Source organism: Xiphias gladius, chromosome 4 (assembly GCF_016859285.1).
Source record: "Xiphias gladius isolate SHS-SW01 ecotype Sanya breed wild chromosome 4, ASM1685928v1, whole genome shotgun sequence".
Taxonomy (NCBI): Eukaryota; Metazoa; Chordata; class Actinopteri; order Istiophoriformes; family Xiphiidae; genus Xiphias; species Xiphias gladius.
In genome coordinates, this window is record NC_053403.1 from 8,694,583 (window position 1) to 8,713,972 (window position 19,390).

The 19,390-nt window shown below is 43.3% G+C and overlaps 1 protein-coding gene across 8 annotated transcripts in view; it reads left to right on the top strand.

The window, feature by feature from the left end:
• gphnb (gephyrin b) overlaps window positions 1-19,390 on the top strand; it is a 131,192-nt gene that overhangs the window by 98,249 nt on the left and 13,553 nt on the right. For 3 of the 8 annotated variants that reach the window (XM_040126041.1, XM_040126036.1, XM_040126037.1), the window contains 5 exons: window positions 7,164-7,205; window positions 9,458-9,532; window positions 14,148-14,204; window positions 17,146-17,188; window positions 19,038-19,175. In XM_040126041.1, the coding sequence (XP_039981975.1) occupies window positions 7,164-7,205; window positions 9,458-9,532; window positions 14,148-14,204; window positions 17,146-17,188; window positions 19,038-19,175 (355 nt within the window). The remainder of the gene's footprint in view (window positions 1-7,163; window positions 7,206-9,457; window positions 9,533-14,147; window positions 14,205-17,145; window positions 17,189-19,037; window positions 19,176-19,390) is intronic. The other 5 variants (XM_040126042.1, XM_040126043.1, XM_040126039.1 and 2 more) reach the window with 4 other exon arrangements.

Here is a 19,390-nt window from a genome sequence, read left to right on the forward strand (position 1 = left end):
ATGCTCTTATCATTATTATTATTATTTAAACATGATTATTGAATTTTCAGGATATAAGTCCGCAAACAGAGTGTGCTCACAACTTCCCTCATCGCACATGCAAACATTAACAAATGCTTCCATCTGCCCCCGTGAGTAGATATGATATAATATCAGGGAAAATAAATACAGGAGGGAGAAGATACCTGTTACCTTATACACATGAATAGATATTTGAAGTCTGCCATTACCCCCCACCTCATATAGTCATCTTCTGTCTGAGGAGATGCACTGAGTAGGCCGTGTAGAGAAGACCACGACCGCAGCTTTGTGAGCTGTGACCTTGAAGACCTCCACCACCGCCATAAGCCAGACGAGAGAAGAGGGGAGCGGATTAAAAAAAACGTGCACGTGCTCATCGAGTTTGCTGTCGGTTATTCCTGCACGAGCAGCAGCTAAACTTTACAAACAGAGGCAAGCGCTTCGTGGATTTTCTTTGTTAAACAATGTTCTCTGCCACTATCATAAAAACACCAGATGAGGGAATATGTTTTGGGGGAATGGTATTTATCCATCAGTAGATACTGTACTGAAGCACTGAAGCCGATCTGGAGGCTCACAGTGGACCAGCACCCTACTAAGACACTTTACGATGGTTTTTCCTTTAATTTGTCACCTGTTTAATAGGTAGCAGCACTCAGTTGTGGATGCTGCAGGGTCCAAGAAAGACAGACGTTACGGCTGTTTTTTTTCTTTTCAGGTGTATTTCCATGACACTTGACTGCGCTTATGTGCACATGCCCAGTGCTGCACTGGGTGAGTGTGTGACTGGATGCATATGGCCTGGCGCAGTGTGAAGCCCCAGCCCCGTGTTACAGCTCGTCCTGTCATCCCTTAAAGTTTTATTCCCCTGTGGGAACAATACATAGGACTTGTTATATCCCTTTGTGTTCTACCGAAATTATTCACGCTTTGCCTGACGCTTGTGTATCTGTTGGTGTGTGACTCGTCGTCTCCTGACCTGCTGGAGGTGTGGAGGATTTATGATGGAGTGAGTGAGAGAGAAAGGCGAAGAGAGAGAGAGAGAAGGAGAGAAGGAACAGAGAGTGGGAGGGAGTGAAAGAGAGAGAATGGGAAGGCGAGCTAATGAGTTAGAGAGGACAAGGAACTGAAAGCATGTGGGAGGTGGGGAAGGGGGAGATGGATATAAATGAAAACGAAGGAAATGCACTGAGAGGGAACAGAGGACAGTTTTGTTAGCTAGGCCCATGCTGCAGGGTCTGTCTCTCTATCTGTTTGTCCATCTCTATCCATCTCTCCATCCCCGAGGGCGAGCCCGGTAGCTCACCTCCCATCAGCCCCCAGCCTGATTTCCCCCGTCCCGGCTCAATCACCTCAGATTCTTGTGAAAATGACAGAAAAAGAGGCAGGGTGAGAAGTAAAGAGTGAGAGGGTTGGGAGGGAGAAAGAGTCACATCCGTCTCTTTCCTCAGAAAAAAAAAAACACCCATGGGAGATGCACACGCACACATACTCACACAGACATGCGCGCACACAGACCTCAGTCATGCGTGTTTGATTTAGCGCAGCACACGGCACCGTATGTGCAACTATATACCCTCCTCCTCGTTTTCCTCCTCCTTATTGTCTATTTGGCTGTTGCATTTCCTCGCTGCTCTTTCGCTCTCCTGCGCGTCCTTCTCACTCCAGCCTTCCCTTTTTATCTCTCTCTCTCTCTCTCTCTCTCTCTCTCTCTTTTACTCTCTCGCTCACCCTCCCTCCATCACCCTCTCCCAGTTAGTGAGTCTGTAAGTGTGTGTGTGTGCGTGTGTGTGTGTGTTCCTGTGTGCATGTGCCGGGGAGCTCACTCTGTTCCGACTCCAGGCAGAAGATGGTAAGTACTGTCTTTCCTCCTGCATATCTGAGAAAAATGTTTACAGGTTTGAAGCATAGGGGGCTGTGCGTGTGTTTGTGTATGTGCAGAGGTCATTTGTGTGCCTGTTTAATAAGTGAATGATTTTGTATTATTAGCTGAGTGGGCATGGGGGTAGATGTATTGTGTTTGTTTTGTAAGTATAATTTCTGCTCTTGCATACATATTTGTGCATGTGTGTGCTGCTGCTGATGTTGACAATGATGCCTGAAGGCGGTATGCCGTCAGGCCATGGACGAGTTCAGGGGGTAGGATGGTGAGTAATGTAGCGACGGGACTGTTGACTAGTTTAAACTAGCAGGGGGGGCTGGCTGCATGATGAGGAAGGGGGGGAAGAAGGGGAGGATGATGGAGGGGCTCGTGTGGCTGAAATTGTGGTTGTTGTGGTTCTGTAAGTGTTAGGAGGTGGTGGACATGGTTACATAAAAAGACAAAAAAAAAAAAAAAAAAGGAGGATGAGCATGGGCAAGCGACTCCACGCTCCCTCAGTGTTTAAGTCAAGCAATCAGCCAGCCACCTTCTCAGAAACACAAGCCACCCCATCCACATTCTCCTTCCTCACTTCGCTGCTGCTTTGATCCAGAGCGCCTTCAAATTCATTCAAGAGCGGAATAAGAACTCCCCTTGATCCTGATGTCTAGGCTGTTATTCCTTGTCTCCGAAGTTATCATGTGCTTCCTTCCAGTCACCAGTAGAAAAGCTTAGCTTACTGTAAATGGAAATAGAGCAATATGGATGAAGAAATGTGGAGGCAGCACCTTGAAAACCCATGGCAGCGTTAAACAGCATAGTATTGATGTAGCTACCGATAAATGTCAGGTACAGCGATAGATTTGCAGCTTTATTGACGCTATGTTACACAGAGGTTCCCACAGTGTGGGGAATATAGATCCGCGCAGGCTAGTTAATGCCTTTTTCTGCCTTTTTATGCCTAAACTGTTAATTCCTGCTATTTAAAGGAGACAGTAAAACATTGATTTAGTTTATGACAAGACAGGCCAATGCAAAATCCTATTCAAATCCAAAATTTTATTTGAATTAAATTCACCAAAAACCTAAAAAAGAGGGTCACGAAATCCACCTACCAACATCTCTGAAGTTCAGTAATTAACCTCTTCTATCTTGTTTAGTTTAATATTTTGACTTTTTCTTTTACTTTTTAAAGAAAATAACACCTTAAAGACTCTACACAGAATGATTTCTTGATGATTTTTTTGGCAGAGAACTACCCTCTCTCCCTTTTTAAAAATCTGCTTAGTCCAATCTTTATGTGGCCTAGGGGGAAATTGAAACTTGCATGTCAAGCTGAAGCATATATCCTCCTCTCTGTTAACAAGAGAAACAAAAGCCATCAAAAAACTGGACAGAGAAGGCAGAGTGGTATTAATTTAGCTGCGAAGTATGATTCTACCCTGTTAAATTTCGGGTGCAGGGGGTTGGCTGAGAGACATGAGTCATATAGAAACAGGAGGTATTATAATATGTGTGGTATAGTGTTGCAGAGACCAGATGGAAGTAGCTCCGGCCAGAAGGAAAGTGCTCTTTTGTCTCGGATTAATGTACACACACATTCAGCCCCCTCTCTTTCTTTATTTGGCTGGTAGGACCCATGGACCATTTGGGTCAGTTTGCTTAAGGCTTTAAGTCAAAATCACTTCAGCTGAGTCCGCTGTGCTTGTTCATGTGTGCATAGAGCATGTGTATAAGATGGGATTTTTATTTTTTGTTATAAAGAGTAATAGATATTATATAAGTATAAATATGTCAGAGACAACGAGTGTTTAAATGTGTGCATACCTCGACGCACATGCATTATGGTCATGTGTCTGTGTGAAGTTCGCATGCATTGCGTGCGATATCGTATTTGTCTTGAGTTACTCATGCCCACTGACTCTGAGAGTTTGCCTTGAGGGCCATGAGGAGAGAATGGAAAGAGTACAAGGGAGCTTTGAATAGCGAGATGGAAAGAGAGAGACAAACAGTCGGACAGAAATAGAGGGGGTGGGGGGTCAGGAAATGAAAGGCAGTAAGAGGAATGGATGGGACTGTCTGACCAGCTGTACTGAGCGTGCTCATTCACCTTGTGATGAGAAGCGAGGGAGGCTGGTGAGCTGCATAACAGGGGCCTGTCAAATGAGCTGTGTTAGCTCTCACTCTCTGCCACGCCGGCAACTCACTCAATAGCTCATTAATTTCTAATTCATGTTGACATGGAGACGGCCATGGGAGGGCAGTGATGAATGACCGGGGCTGGACGAGGGGGCACGCAGCACATGCTCCTGGTCAGCCGTGGTTATTGGTTGTTTGGCTTTTTTTTTTTGCTTTTTTTTTGCACTGTGGATTCTTCCTCACCTTTATTTATTCAGGCGGGAGCCATCTGAGAGCAAGTTTTTCGTTTCCAATAACTCGCTGTTTTCCAAGCGTAAGCACAAAACTTGAAATAAGTTTGAAAGCACAAACAGCAGACAAGTTTAATTTCATAAGTAAAGACAGCAGTCAGGGTCTGTGATATTATTCAAAAGATGTTTGCATCGATCAAACTGAATCTGTAATTCAGTTTAGAAACAAGGAATGTGTAATCCAATGACAAACCATGAGTATCCTACACAATTGTTTTATATGTCAGGAGACATATTAGATAAACAGGTAGTGTAGGTCAAAGGAATGCAACATTGTTCCTCTCTCGCTGCCAGTTTAAGGAATCTTCTGGTCTATTTCTCATACCTGCTGATCCGTTTTGTTCCATAACTGACATTAAAATGCTGCTCACATTTCAATACATCAGTGATAATAATCTAATAGTATTCTATATAACAACATAACTGACAGGGTGTCATTCTGATGCATGAAAACTTTTACTACTGACATGATAGGTAATATTTGCTGTTAATATTTTACTGCAGGGATTTGGGAAACGTGAACTTGAGCAAAAACAACATATAACAAGCAGCGTAAGCCTCCTAAAACTTTCCAAATAAACATCAGTTTTCCATAAATCATTTCAAGCGCTTGCTTCTGAGTTTCACCAGAAGTAAACACGGAACTGCAGGAAAGAGTTATTTGTTATTTGTTTCTGAAAACATTTTGTGGTTTGAAGTTTCTTATACATTGGTGAGGCAGTGGTGGACTTACCGGATTGTATTTCTTCCAGATTTTGCATAGAATAAACGGGAGTTTCATTACAGTATAGGCCTGCATGCTGCTTTGACGGAAGGCTGGTGCCCATTGTCCAATATTTATGATACAACCCCCCCTTGGCAGTATCAAAAAACTCACTGTGGCAAATAGTAAGTGATGGAAGTAACGAGGACAAAAAGGTACATCCGATGTTGCTGAATTGAGCTTTCTCTTAACGGAGTGCTACCTTGCTGCTACATGCAGTATTTAGCAGAGCCTTGTGAAGTTTGCGCCCGAGTTTCAATTTTGTAACCGCCTGTGGTTTCCTGCCAGCGTCCATTATCTGAGCAGTGAGTTTGATGAGGGCAACTACTGTGAATCCACAGCATTTCAATTAGGAGGGATTGGATGCTCATCTCCTTGACAGCCCCGCTTTAAAAAGGCAATTTATTATATAACCTTAAAATGTTGTTTCATGAAGAAAGGTTCTAATGACTTTAGTAATAATTCATAGTAAGCTTGGCTTTCATGCCAACCATTATTTTGTTGGGAATAGATGGGATATTTTTAAAAGGATTTTCCAGTGATATGTCATTTTTTTGAGCTCGAAGGCTTTTGGACCAGCAAAGACCTCTGCCAACGCAGATGGCCGTCTTTGTGTGGTGTTTTCGTTTTTTTTAAATTTTGACAAAATAGCACATGAGGAGCATAATGGCTGTAGGTAATTAACAAACATCCAAATCTTGATCACCTCTACAGTAAGATCTAACCGCTATCTGCGCATCAAAATGTGAGGAAATCTATGAGCAACTTTCTGGAATATCTTGTTAAAACATAACCTCCTTCCTACCTCATTCGTGGAGTTAATAAAAGTCTTCATGTGCCGTTTGGTGGAGGGATTGTTATTAAAAGTGCGTTATCACAGCATGAATGAAAATGGTCCAATCACGGGTGACCCCAGTAGAGCAGTAACAGGTGATACTTTTGGGGGCCAGACACAAATTGTGATGGATTTTCCTGGCTAATTTTATTTCCCATGCGATTTCGATGTCTACTGTGTTCAACGTGATGGGAAGAAGGGATACAAAGAAGTTGGAAGCATTTTAGAGAGAGATGATTGATTTCTGCATTGATTGCAGGGCTCACTTACAGAACTGTGTGTGGTGGGGTCTGCATGTTTTATCAGATGCAACCGATTTGGATTTGTGGTACCTTCAAAACCACTGGAAAATTTTCATTTCCCGGTCAATGAATGACCTAGCGTAGTGGTAAATACTAGTTGAAAACTACAGGTTGTCTGTGATGTTGCTATTTTAAGGCAAGTCGTGTGTTGTGACTTCGGACGAAAACAGAGATGCATACTCGTAAGAAACTGATACATCAAGTGAGGACTTGAAGCAGAAATTAGCTCGGTGTTTTCACAATCCACAACGAAAGTTAATCTCTTTACAGCTTCATGTTTTTTGTTACACTGTGTGCAACCAAGCGCACATGGCACAGATTGTACATATGTCTTCCGGACTGAGACATCTGAGCTTTCACGTAGAGTACTTACATCCTGGATTAAGATGGGTGCGTACACAGGAATGGAATAGTATATTGGCATTGCAGCCAGTCATTCTGATCTCAGTGAAAGGATTTAACAGGAAGATACTCCTCTCATTATAAGCTAGACTGATTTTATAGACATACAGTAAGTGTCCTCCCAGAGCAGTAAAAACTTTGATGTGCAGGTATAAACAGAGGACATGTGGATTCTAGCTGCCAGGTCTGTTGAACATAAACACTTACACTCTGCAAACAAGTTGACAAACTTAAATCTGAGCTGATGAGAAATTGACATAAATGTTCAAAATGTGTGATGTTTCCTGTGAAACCTGTTTCTCCTGTTGTCCTGATGGGAAGTGAAACCCCCTGTCCTGTCCTGTCCTGTCCTGTCCGTCATGCCCTTGGCTGCCTTGGCCCGTCCGAAATAGTCACACAGAGACCTGTCACGCCGATGTCCTCCCGAAAGACAGAGGGCGCTGTCTGCTCCACCCGTCAGTCTCTGTGTGCCTCTGCCCCCCCTGCTCAACCCGGCTTTTGGCTCTGTTAACCCTCTTCTCTTCTCCCCTCCTCTCTCTCGCGGCACCAGGCGCGGCTCCCCTCCTGTTCATCCACCCTAAGCATTGCTGAGGTACTCCTGCATGTGTTCTAATGCATCGTTACGACCGTCATCAAGGCATCGGTTTCTACTCCCTTCCTCTCCAGCCACACCTCTTACTTCCTGCCTGGCATGATTGCTTCCCCCCTACACCCCCTATCCTTTCTCTCTTGGGTGTGCTGTCCTGCCTGCTGCACTCCTGCTGTCTCACTGTGTTTTTTTTGTTTTTTTTTGTTTCTTTTTTACAATCCTCTCTGTTCCTCCTTTGTTTTTGTGCGGACGTGTTCTTGTTCTGTTTTTACTCTGACTTTGTCTTGTAGTTAAATGTCCTGTTGCCCTCATTCTGGTACACGTTCTGTGTCTAACCCTTGCCTGGTTTCCACACCCACGCACCCTTCAAAACAAACACACCTCCATTAGTTGGTATATTCCTCAACTGCATTTCAACCTCAGAAACGAAGTTGAAAGTTGATTGAATTATGTATTTGAATGAAAGAAATATTGCTTGCACAAACAAAATGCATTTCTCTCCCTCTGTGTACACACCTCAGTTCCTTCAAAGGAACACAGAGCAGCTTGTAAACAGAATAGCTTGTTACTCTGGTCAGGACCCAATGACTCTGATATGTAAATGATAAAGACATGGCCTCAGTGCAAGGGCATAGAATAGTGCTGACACTATATCCAATGTGATATTGAAATCCATTGATTACCTGTAATTGCGCAGTAATGAAATCTGGAAAAGAGTTTGGTAGCAGATTTTAAAAATAAAGTTTATCTCAAAGGTGGTGGGAGGTAACGTTCAGTTTGATCTCACTTCCATCACTTATGTTTAGAGATCACGTAGCTTTATTTACCTTTTTCTAAATACAAAATACAGTAAAGAAATCCAATCAATTGGCTCTTTTCCTCAGATTAATTGTAATGCAATTACTGTTTTCTTAGCAGTATGAGTTACAGTTCAAAACTAGTTCATAACCAAATCACTGTAATTGGTTTACTGTAGTCTCATTACTTGCAATCTCTTTTAGAGACAAACTGACCCCCCTGCTGGGCCAATATTTCCTCATTTTATCTAATCACAGATACTGTACATTGGCATCTATAGCTGTAAGTAAGTAAATGCATTACTGAAATGCCAAATATACTGTACAGTATGTTTAAGGTCATTTAGAAATTCAATTGATGTTGATAATGCAGGCTTACCTGGTTCAGTATAGTTCAATATAGTTTATTATTGTTTGGATTTTTTTCAAAGTTTAAAGGCTTAATTTTCATATTTTTCTGTCTTTTTTTTTGGTTATCTCAACATTAACATATTTTTGTTGTATTTGTCTATTGACCTGTTTATTTTTCAGCTGTAAATGTTGCCGCTCGGCTTATATCTTGGTTAATAATTCTTAATAACCAAATCCATATGATTCTTGGCGGTACTGGCCTTGGAAATCCAGTATTCGCTGTGTTGTCATTTCAGTTTCATCACACATGTTTTGATACAAATGAAACTAATTTCTGCCTTTCTTGTAAATGTAATTCATAATGACAGAGAATGGCAAATGGCAAAATCCAAGCAAAATCCAAGCATCACCTCTTTTCTTGAAAGTAACTGTAATCCAATTACTGTGCTCCTAGCAGTATGATTTAAAGTGCAGCACCAAACAGGTCACTGTAACTGGATTACTGTAGTGCCATCACTTGCAATCATGTGGCCAGAGAGAGGCCCTGGGAGGGGCCAGGGGTCAAGCACCCACTTGGATTCACTTCTCAACTTTCACTCGCACACACACTAATTGAGAGATGTGTCCACAGCAGCAGCGTTCTACTGGATCTTTTGTCAAATCCACAAACGGGTTCTGTTATTCATCCATCTTTGGTTCTGTCGTGTTGGTGGTGCTATATGTTTTCTGGTGCCTTTTTTACCACATCTTTTTATTTTTAAATTTCCTTTGATTCAAATTGCACCATGTGTGTCAGGTTAGTACTGGCTTAGTTCTGGGATACGTGTGTTTGTGTGTGTGCTTTTGGTGTGTTTTTAGTGCATTCCTGTGCAAAATGAGGAGATTGTACGTGCAAATGTGTCTTATCACTACCTGATATGTTGTTGATCAGGGTGGGTGTGCATGCTTGTTGCCTGCACCTGTGTGTGTGTGTGTGTGTGTGTGTGTGTGTGTGTGTGTGTGTGTGTGTGTGTGTGTGTGTGTGTGTGTGTGTGTGTGTGTGTGTGTGTGTGTGTGTGTGTGTGTGTGTGGCATGAAGGTGAGTGACTATCCTGTGGCTTCCCCCAGGCCTCACGGAGAGAATTCAGGGCTCACCTGGATGAGGTCATCACGCTCAAGTCAAGGTACTCTACCTTGGACCAGGTAAACCTGCTAACCTTCTACCAACCTCTTATCTACCAGCATGCAGGCCACTGGCATCCCACATAGCACCTAACACTAGTGACAAACACCGACACACACACCAGCAGGCAGAGAGGCAGCTGAGGGAGGAGCACCCTGCTATAAGCATGTAGCACAAGAGCAGGTTCGCAAACCTGGTCTTGTTTTAGTTTATTGTCTTTGCTGATAGTCCAAGAACATCAATTACCGTATACACAGTATATGGGGGTTTTGCTAAGTGGTAGTGAGAGATACGAGAGAGAAAAAAGTTAAAACCCAGAAAACTGACGATGTAACTATGTATAGATCATAGCGGGTTAATGTTGTATGTGTAGGCTTAGAAGGCTCATAGACCCAGTTTATACCTGGTATTAACATGCAGTCTGTATCCGGATATCTTATCTGGATTAGGTAGAAACCCATGGTGATGCAAGATGTCACTGCCGGCAGAAAGCATCGTAATGCTATCAGATCAGCCGGACCATAGCCGGGGGTGGCCTAGCTCACATTGTGTTGAGATCTAAGCCCGTTGTCGATGCATCCTGCAGAGTTTGACCACAATCTTTGCAAAAGAAAAAATGGTATGGCATTTTTTTGGGATTCACTATTCCACCAACTCCTCCTACTTAATTTGCACACTGAAATCTGATCACAATGTGAGCAAAATTGAGATTCCAATAATGCATAGTTATACCAGTTTTAAATGCAAAGGCCTTCGATCTGATATTATCATCCCGATAACTTGAGCAGATACAGATCATATGTTTAATACCAGGCGTGAATGGGGTCTCAGTCTTGTTCTATAAACTAATAAGACACATTTTACATTTTGCTTTCCCATATAGCAGATTCCTATGGGGATAGCTGTCTATTGCGTGAGCCATTCGGAGCTAGGTTTAGAAGCAGCGCGGCGATAAACATGGCAACACAGTGGGCGCAAGAACAAAGTTAAACATCTGATCACAAGTCAAAAGAATTTGGGCATTGTTGCCCCTCAGAAGTTGCCCTGTATATCACCATGTTTAGTGGTCAGCAGCATTCCTCCCCATTGCCTCTCTTGAGATCACCCATTCATCACCCACCTGGTCATTTGATGTGATTTTTGAATCAGTAGCTAGTGATGTTGCATTGTTTTTTTCTGCAGAGGATGTGAAGGTATCTGTGTATGTACCGGATATGGATTTTTGCGTGCGTGCGTGCGTGCGTGCGTGCGTGCGTGCGCGTTTGTGTGTGGTATTGGGTTAACTGGTGAGACATTGGGCAGCAATTGGGAAGCCCAAGAGAAGCCATGACTGCACCACAGTCAGAAGAGAGCAGATGCCTTTGCCGGAACGCACACACTTCCTCGTCGCCGTGTCACTCTTTCTCTCTCCCGCTGTCGTTTCGCCCCCTGCAGGCTCCTGCCTTCACTCCCCAGGGAGGAGGACTTGGCTCTGGATTGCCACAGTAGCATTCTCCCCTGCCCTCTACCACTCTGTCACTATCACGCCAGCATTTTGTCCTCTGCTCCATCCCTCTCCCTTTCTCCCTGCCCTGTCACAGCCCTCTCCTCCTCACGCCAGACAAATAAATCTTCCTCTTTTTTGCATAATTTGTCTGACAGCTTCTTTGTTTTGTGCTGAGCTCAGCACTGCGGCGGTTACATCCCATCATTTCCTAGAGCGTCTCCTTAGCTGGCCAGTTATTGGCCCCATCGATTTTCCCCCCCGGGTGGCTCACAGCCCCTGGACCATGTGCCTCGCTGACCTGGCCACACTCACTATTCTGTGTCTGTTCTGCCACCGCCATCCGCTCCCCCTGCCCATTGATCTTACTGGCAGATCTCCATGACAACCCATCGTCCGGCTGTTTCCGTGACGACAATGGGGTTGGCGTGTCGAGTGATTAGTGTTTCTAGCGTGGAGGCTGGTGTTTTTGGACTTTTGTGTGTGTGTGTGTGTGTGCGTGTGTGTCTGCATTCCCAGCATACTGCAACGCGCCCATATTTCAAGAATGGCTTTCAGTTACTTTATTTCTATTTTATTTCATTAATTTTTGCCTACTAAGGGAGTTTCCAAACTGTTAAACCTGCTCTCCTTGCGCTTGTGTGTGTGATGTGTGTGTGTTAACATTTGCATCCCTCATAGGAGCCCATTCTATCCTCTCACGTGGTTGGTCTCTCACCAGTAACGGGGGGGAACGCAGCGGAGGGTAGATTAGAAATGAGTGTGAGAGTGTTTGACAGTCTGCTTTTTTGCACCTCCCCTCTAAACATCTCAAACACCCCATTCTGCTCCTGCATCCATTTTCCACATATTCTCCTCACTTTCTAACACCCCCCCCCTGTAGCTTTTCCACTGTCTCTCTCCATCTCCATATGCAAACTGTCTCCCCCCATGGCTCTCTGGTGGTATGATCTTTTCTACTGAGCTATTTTTTGCCATACTGAGGTCTTGTTTCCACCTGTGTCAGTCTTAGTGTCATCACTCCACACTGCATCAAGGTTTTCAGCTGTGTCTTAGTTTAGGGTGACTGTGTATGTACTGCAGCAACCCTAGCTGAAGGACAGATTAATGATACATTACTACAAAGGAGTACGTGAACCTGGATTAGGAAGTGGAAAACTTGTGATTCTTGTGGTTTGTCTGTGTTTTTAAAGAGACCAGCTAGGTAGAGAGATTCTGACGTAATTGTTCTGCGTAAATCGTGTCTTTTTTTTTTTTTAATTTAGATGTCCTCTGTAGTTCTTTTTTAGCAAGGTACACCTTGTACGATAAAATTGTAAAATGTCCTAGCTGTCGATGGTTAGTTTTCATATATGCTTTTCAATGTCTGCAAGTTTGATCTGTGTCTTGCTGTAGCTGTATTTAGCTCCCTTAATCCCCACCTTTGTCTTTTTTCTGTCTTTTATTTATTTATTTATTTTGTATCATACCTCTCACTTTCTCCATATATGAAGGCTCTGCAGTCGTGGCACAAATCTCCTAGCAACCACAGCTGGCGCCATCATGGACGTCCACTGGAGAATAGGCTGTGTAAAGAACAACTGAGCTAGAAAAACAGAGATAACACTGAAAAAAAATTACCCCGCACTGATAGGTAGATGCTGGTCTCAGTCAGTTAAATGCTACAATTGAGAGTGAGTATAAAAACTGTAAAACAAACAGTCTTCGAAGTTTGACTGCTGTGACACAGTAAACTGTCTTGTCTTTAGCTCTCGTCTCTCTGTTCATTATCTCTGCTCTAATGTACAAAAGATTTGTAACATTAGCTTGGGCAGAGTAAGCTCGGTTGAACAAACAGGTACCTCTTAGCATTCCTAGCTAGGTCTCAACAGCTAGATGCGACATAGCTTATAACACACGCGTCAGCTAGCGCTCAAATCAAGAAATCAAAGACTGGGATTACACGAACTGCAGTATTTGCTTCGTCAGTCCATCGACGTGATGACCTATACGTTCTCAACCTAATATACATTTTTGAAAGTAACTTGAAATAGCTAAAGGTATACCGGGTAGGAACGCAACAGAAAGATGGGGGGTATCGGTTAAATAGTGGAAGGAAATCCTGGTGTCGTAACAATGGATGTACATGAGAGAGCCGGATACAGTACTGCAACAAAAAAAAAAATTGCCTGTGGCCAAGAAGTATAGTGAGAGAAGACATATCCATAAAACTGTTGACAGGATACCACAAAAATTGTTTTTTTTTTTATATTAGGACTTTTTAAACCATACAGATGTATTATTTTTATCATGACATGGCCTGGAAAAGCTATGTTTTTGAGCATGATGTCATCTCTGTGTAAAGCCCATGGCACACGCCGGCAGGTGCCGGGAAAGAGACACTGGTGCGATATGAGCAGCGTGGCTGCATGACACCGCAGCAAGCCGGCATTATGTGCTGAATGAGCAGCTACGATGGGAATGAACAGACACCGCCTAGGAGTCTGCTATCCAGTTGTTATATTACATCCATGGAGGTAACACAAGGTGCAGTCTCTCGAGGGAAAGTGATCCTGCAGCAGCCATTAAAAATACAACAGAGGACATGCCATACATAAATACATACACACACACACACACATAAAATAATAAAAGTAAAAAACCAACCAGACCTAGAGGCAGGAGACAAAAAAATCGATGGACAACTTTGCAAAGTTAGAAATGTACCATATAAGTTAGTAATGTAATAGTTATAGGGAGGTACAATAGAATCACTGACATTACACCCCAGTCCAAACTAGCACGAATCTGGACATCTGTTACTGAGTTATTTTAGGTGACATTGTTGAGGTCTAAATGTGATGAGCTGTTCATCATCACAGGATCTCCAGTATGGCTGCCACAGGGTGCATTAGGCCACCTGAAAGCCCTCAACTCTTTCTATTTATCTCTCTTCTCTCCCTTTGTTTCTATCTCAGTTCTCTCCTTGCTGCTCCTCCCCCTTTCTCCTGCTAGGGTTGCTTGTTGCAGTGGATGCCCGTCTGTCAGTCTGTCCGTCTGTCCGTCTGTCTTTGTCTGTCTTTGTCTGTCTTGTTTGTCTTGTCTGTCTGTAGTGTTGTGGTTGCCGGGACAGATGCACTGATGCCTGTGATTCGATGCTTTATCTCCACTAGCTCCAGTGTAGGTTGGAGGGGCTTAAAGATGATCGCAGGAGGACCTTCAGCTCTCGAGTAACTATCCCGCCCCCCTCCCCCCCTTTGCCCTTCCCTCACCCTCCACCGAGGAGCGCGCAAAACAAACGCCCCGCTCTGTGTACCCCCCACCCCCCACCTCCTCGCTTGCCTAGCTTTCTCTCTAGCTGTCGCTCACTCTCTTTCTCTGTATGTCTCTCTATCTGTCCGTTGCCACTGCTCTCTTTCTTGTTCTCTGTTGTTCACTCTCGTCACTCTTTGTCTCACTATTTCTCTGTCCGGTCCTGGTAGGATTCTTCCTTTCTCCGTCTCCCACGCACACTTTTCTGTCCTTCTCTCTTTTTCTTCCTCCATCTGTCTGTCTATCTCTGTCTCTGTCTCTCCGGTTAACATGCTCTGCTTTCAGTAGCTATGTCTGGTGTGCTGGATGTCTGTTAAGTAGATGCCATCAGGCCGCTCTAGTGGTCTTTATTGTTTTCGTTCTTTTCTTCCTGTTTTCCCTCCTTTCTGCTATGTCTCGGCTCTGTAGTTTAGTGAAGTCTGTCTAGTCCGTGCTTCCTGTTTTTGTTTCTTTCTTTTCTTTCCGGGCTGTGGGACCACGTCATGCTGATCCTCATCCTTCCGACCCCCGTCTCTCTATCTGTCTAACTACCTGTCTTTTTCTATCTCTCTGTCTCTCCATCCCTCCTTTCCCACCATCCATACCCACCCTGCCCCTCCCCACCTCCCATCTCCCACCCTCTCATCTTGGCTGTTTGGTGCCCAGTGGTGTCACAGTGTTAGCCTAGTTATGATGGCGGTGAGGGAGGGGAGGGGGGAGAAAGGGGTGGGTGGGCGGCTGGGTAGAGAGACCTTCACCTTCACCATGGGTGTTTCGGTTCTGCCCACACCCAACTTATGTGATACCTCCAGGTCACAGGGGTTATTGAGATGCAGCAGTTGCAACAAAGGAAGAGAGGACTGTCAGAGCTCACAGAGAGTGAAAGGCTTATTAGGGCAGACAGATAATGACTGAAAGACAATGAGGAAAACAGTTATGTCATTCGACACATATATAAAGGTAGATAGAAAGTCGAGCCAGCGAGCAGGCAAGAAGACGAACAGAGAGCTAAACACACCCCAAAAATGTGAGAATCGTGCCCAACTGACAATTGGACAGTAGATGCACTTACTGTAACTTTTTAAACCCTAGAGACAAGTACATTCAAGTAACTGACCTGAAGTTTTACACAGTCTGTAACATTCTAGCATCAAAGTTAATTTTGGCACAATTTATATACTTTCACTGCCCCCAGTTTATCAAACTGGGCCTATACTTGTGTGGGTGTATAAAGGGTAATGATACCCTAATTCACTGCCAAATCGCAGCCTAATAAACTGCAGCCTGTGATTCTTGTTTACTTGTTTAGTCCCTCCCTGAGGCTGAGCTTCCCAAAAGCATGTTCATACTGTAACACAGCATCTCCTTTAAATAGATTGTTAAAACTGTTGTTGAGCATCATAACATCAACATGCATCAATGCCATGTAAGTTTTGTGTTGTGTTGTGCTTTCAGTAAACCTAAAACTGAAGCTTTGATATCTTGGCTGTGTCCTAATTCCATACAATATACACAACTTAAGTAGGTTTTGATATAGTGTGTTCATCGTGGCAACATCAAGTATACTCAAAAAAAGTCAGTGTGCATACTACATCTGCTTGATTCCCTGATGTGCCGTTGATACAGTATTGTCTCAGTGCGCATTGCACAAAGGAAACAAAGCTGGTCAAAACTGGAAAGACAAGTTGAGAAAACAGTGGAAAACATCTCGGAAAACAAAAGGAAAGTAATGAATCTTTGGAGCACTACTGTCGATTAAACTCTACAAAAAGAAAGCCAAACGTTTTTCCCAAAGTCAAAGTTTGATTGATTGTTGACAGCAGAGAGATGACAAGAAACATGGAGCGAGATGCAGAACAACATGCAACAAAGAAACCGGGCACGCTGTGGTTCATGACCGGCACCCAGAACCGCTATAGGCTGCTAGGGCGCCCTGACTGCAAAAATGTGACAATATATGAAATATGAAATATGATATGACAACTCATTCTGTATATGGTTAGTAAGTTGTATGGAACTGGGACACAGCAACTATGGCAGACCTGGCTAAAAACCAACCCCAGCCTGACTGGGAGAAACAGGGTTTATGGGAAATGTGGTCATTATTTTGAGAAACAATAATGTGAGATTGCTACTAATTGTCTCCATCACAGTGTTCATTGGTTTTCATAATTATAATAAGGCGTTGCAATTCAATTGGCAAAGGCAATCGCTAACATTACTGGTGCTACCTTTATTTTTGACCTCCGCTCACTCACCGTGGACATCACTGAGCCGTGGTCTGAAGATGGTTTTGGGAAGCTCAGCCCAGTGTTAACCCACTCTGCTCTCCTCCCCTCCTTGCCATAGATTATAAGTAGTTAAGCGCTAGTGCAGCTCCCGTGCGGCATCAGCGGTTTCCACAGAAATCTCACCGTTCTGCGCCACATCTGAACAGCCACTATCTATACTCCACACCACATTACCACTACATTTGATGTTACACTGTAGCACAGTTAATACGTCTGTTATGACCTTGTGGTACAATATTGTCACCCTGTATGTTGTTGCCTTTGTCCGTATATTTAAGTGCCTCTAATAGTAGTGTGACATGTCAGTGCATTTATCCGTGTGAGTATCACCTGTGATGTGATGACGTAGCGTACAGTAAGCGATGATAGTGGCAATACGGGAGATGTAGCCATCTCCCAACAGCAGGACAAAGTGCACAGTGTAGTGTGACAGGGCACTTGCCAATGCTTCTGACTGTTGTATAAACAGCTTCTCATCTCAAGCATGTCAAACGAGCAGCCCGGTTTATCTCAAATTACCACTACCTCTGCTCTCTCTCTTTCTCCGTGCCCTTCGCCTCTCACTCCCAATCGCTCCCTCCATCTCTAGGTGCAGTCACGATGCAGCAGCAAAGAAAATATCCTAAGATCAAGTGAGTACTAAGCTTCCAATTCAAAAGCACTCTCTTCCCTGTGTGTCATATCTGCTAGTCACCGAGTGTACTCACAAACACACAAAAATAGATTTTAAATGAGCATGTGATGTGACAATGCGAGCATGGTTTGTGTGTTTGGCTGTGTGCGGCTGCCGGGTTATGTGCGCAAGTTTGTGTGTGTATGTGATGTTTTGCCAGAGGTTGTTAAGCCTCATGTTAAGCATCAGAATATGCTGTGGAAGCGTAAGTGTATGTTTAAAGGAGAGAAATTGGGTCAAGGGAAATCAAAGCACAGCGCCTATTCTTCGCTGTGAGGCAGCGAGGCAGAGGGAGAGCGAAGCAGAGAGAGATAAAGGGAGAGGGAGAGAGAGAGAGCAGATTACACATTAGTTACACCTTGCTTTGTTCCTTTTACCTTTGGAATTATTAGAGAGGTATTATTAGACCAACATGGCTGCTATCGAGCGCCTCTATCATCCAGCTGGTTTCCACAGCTTCTGCAAAAAAACAGGACTATTTCCTGCCAATCCCTCTCCATCTCGTTTAAATTGTATCATTGCACATATATATAAAAAAAAAATAAATCATGTTAATCCAGTTGTCTTGGTGATATTAGTGTGAAAACACATTAGATTACACATGTTTATTTATATAATTGTATATTTTGCATGTGTGCATATCATGTCTTGGGTTTGGGAATTGGCCCCTTTACTGCTATAGCTGCAAACCCAGTGTGCTCAGATCAGTTTGAAAGTCTTAGTAGATTTTTTTTTTTTACGTTTTTTTGGGGGCTCTTGGGCTGAAAGAAAATTCTTAAATTGCTGTTTTTTGTCTCCAGAGATAGTTGAGTGGTTTAGTTCCCTGCCTTTGGAGCCACATGTATGCCTCCGATGTCTGGGGATTGAGTCCCAGCAGATTTCTTTCTCCTCTCCTTCCCATCTTTGCTCTCTTCCTCTCAACTTTCAAACTGTCAAAATTAAGAATTAAAATGATAAAAAGGATGAGTGGCCTGCCCAAACTCCGGAGCACTGGTTTATAAATTTCAAATTACAGGATATAGAGTGTGTCCTCTTTTCATCAAACTCATTTTCAATTTGGACTCGAGATTTTGTGACTCCGAATGGGCCAGGTTTAAATTTTGGGTCTAAAGCTATGTCTGAAATCACTCTCTATTCTCAACCTAGTGCACTGTGTTTACGCCATTTTATTTCAGTGTCCAAATTGTATGGGTAAAATGTATTAACTCTTTAGTGTTCCAAAATAAAAAATGAAAAAACACTACCATAGGAAAAAAGAAAAAATTAGTGTCCATACCAGTCAGTTTTTGCTAAAAATTCTACACTGCAATTCCTTTGGTGAAAGAACACAAAGACACCTGCCAGTAAAAAAAAAAATGATGATGATTCCTAAATGTCCAACATCTCAATTGACTGCTTAATGTAAAGTCAACTTTTGAGAATATCAGCCAATATTAACTTTTATCGCGGTACTGGCACATATCTCAGGCAGTTTGTTTTTTAACAGTAAACATTTTTTGGAGGATGTCTTGGTTGAAACTCATTTATTAAAACTATTTAACGTGATCTTTATAAAAAATTATTTTATGTTATTCATTCACATAGAAAATGAATTTATAAACTCTCAAATATCAATATCAGTATTAAAAATACAGTCTTGGTGTGGCTCTATTAAGTGTTTATTATGTAGAATTTAGTGAGTGACTCACAGAGGGAGTGATATTAGACACACCACTGGTCTACCCAAGTATATACAATATTTTTGGATATGGTTTGATTTTATGACAACCATTTCGTGTCAGTGTATGTAACGTCAGGTGTCCTCTCAGGTCACAGTGCAGTGGACATCACCAAGGTGGCCCGGAGGCACCGCATGTCCCCCTTCCCCCTCACCTCCATGGACAAGGCCTTCATCACTGTGCTGGAGATGACCGCCGTCCTGGGCACTGAGATCATCAACTACAGAGGTGAGGAGGACGGATGTTTGGTTCCCTTTAAACTGTCATGCTGTCGGAGTGAGCAACAGAACCCTAAAGAAAGGTTCCCTGCAGACAAACCCACCTTCACAGCTGCAAAAATGTCCCAAATTTGTTACTCTCCCCCCTTCGACCTCTGTAATTTTCCTTCCCATTACATCTGCTGACATCAGCGACTGAGCTTGCTGGGATGCTGACGTGTCACA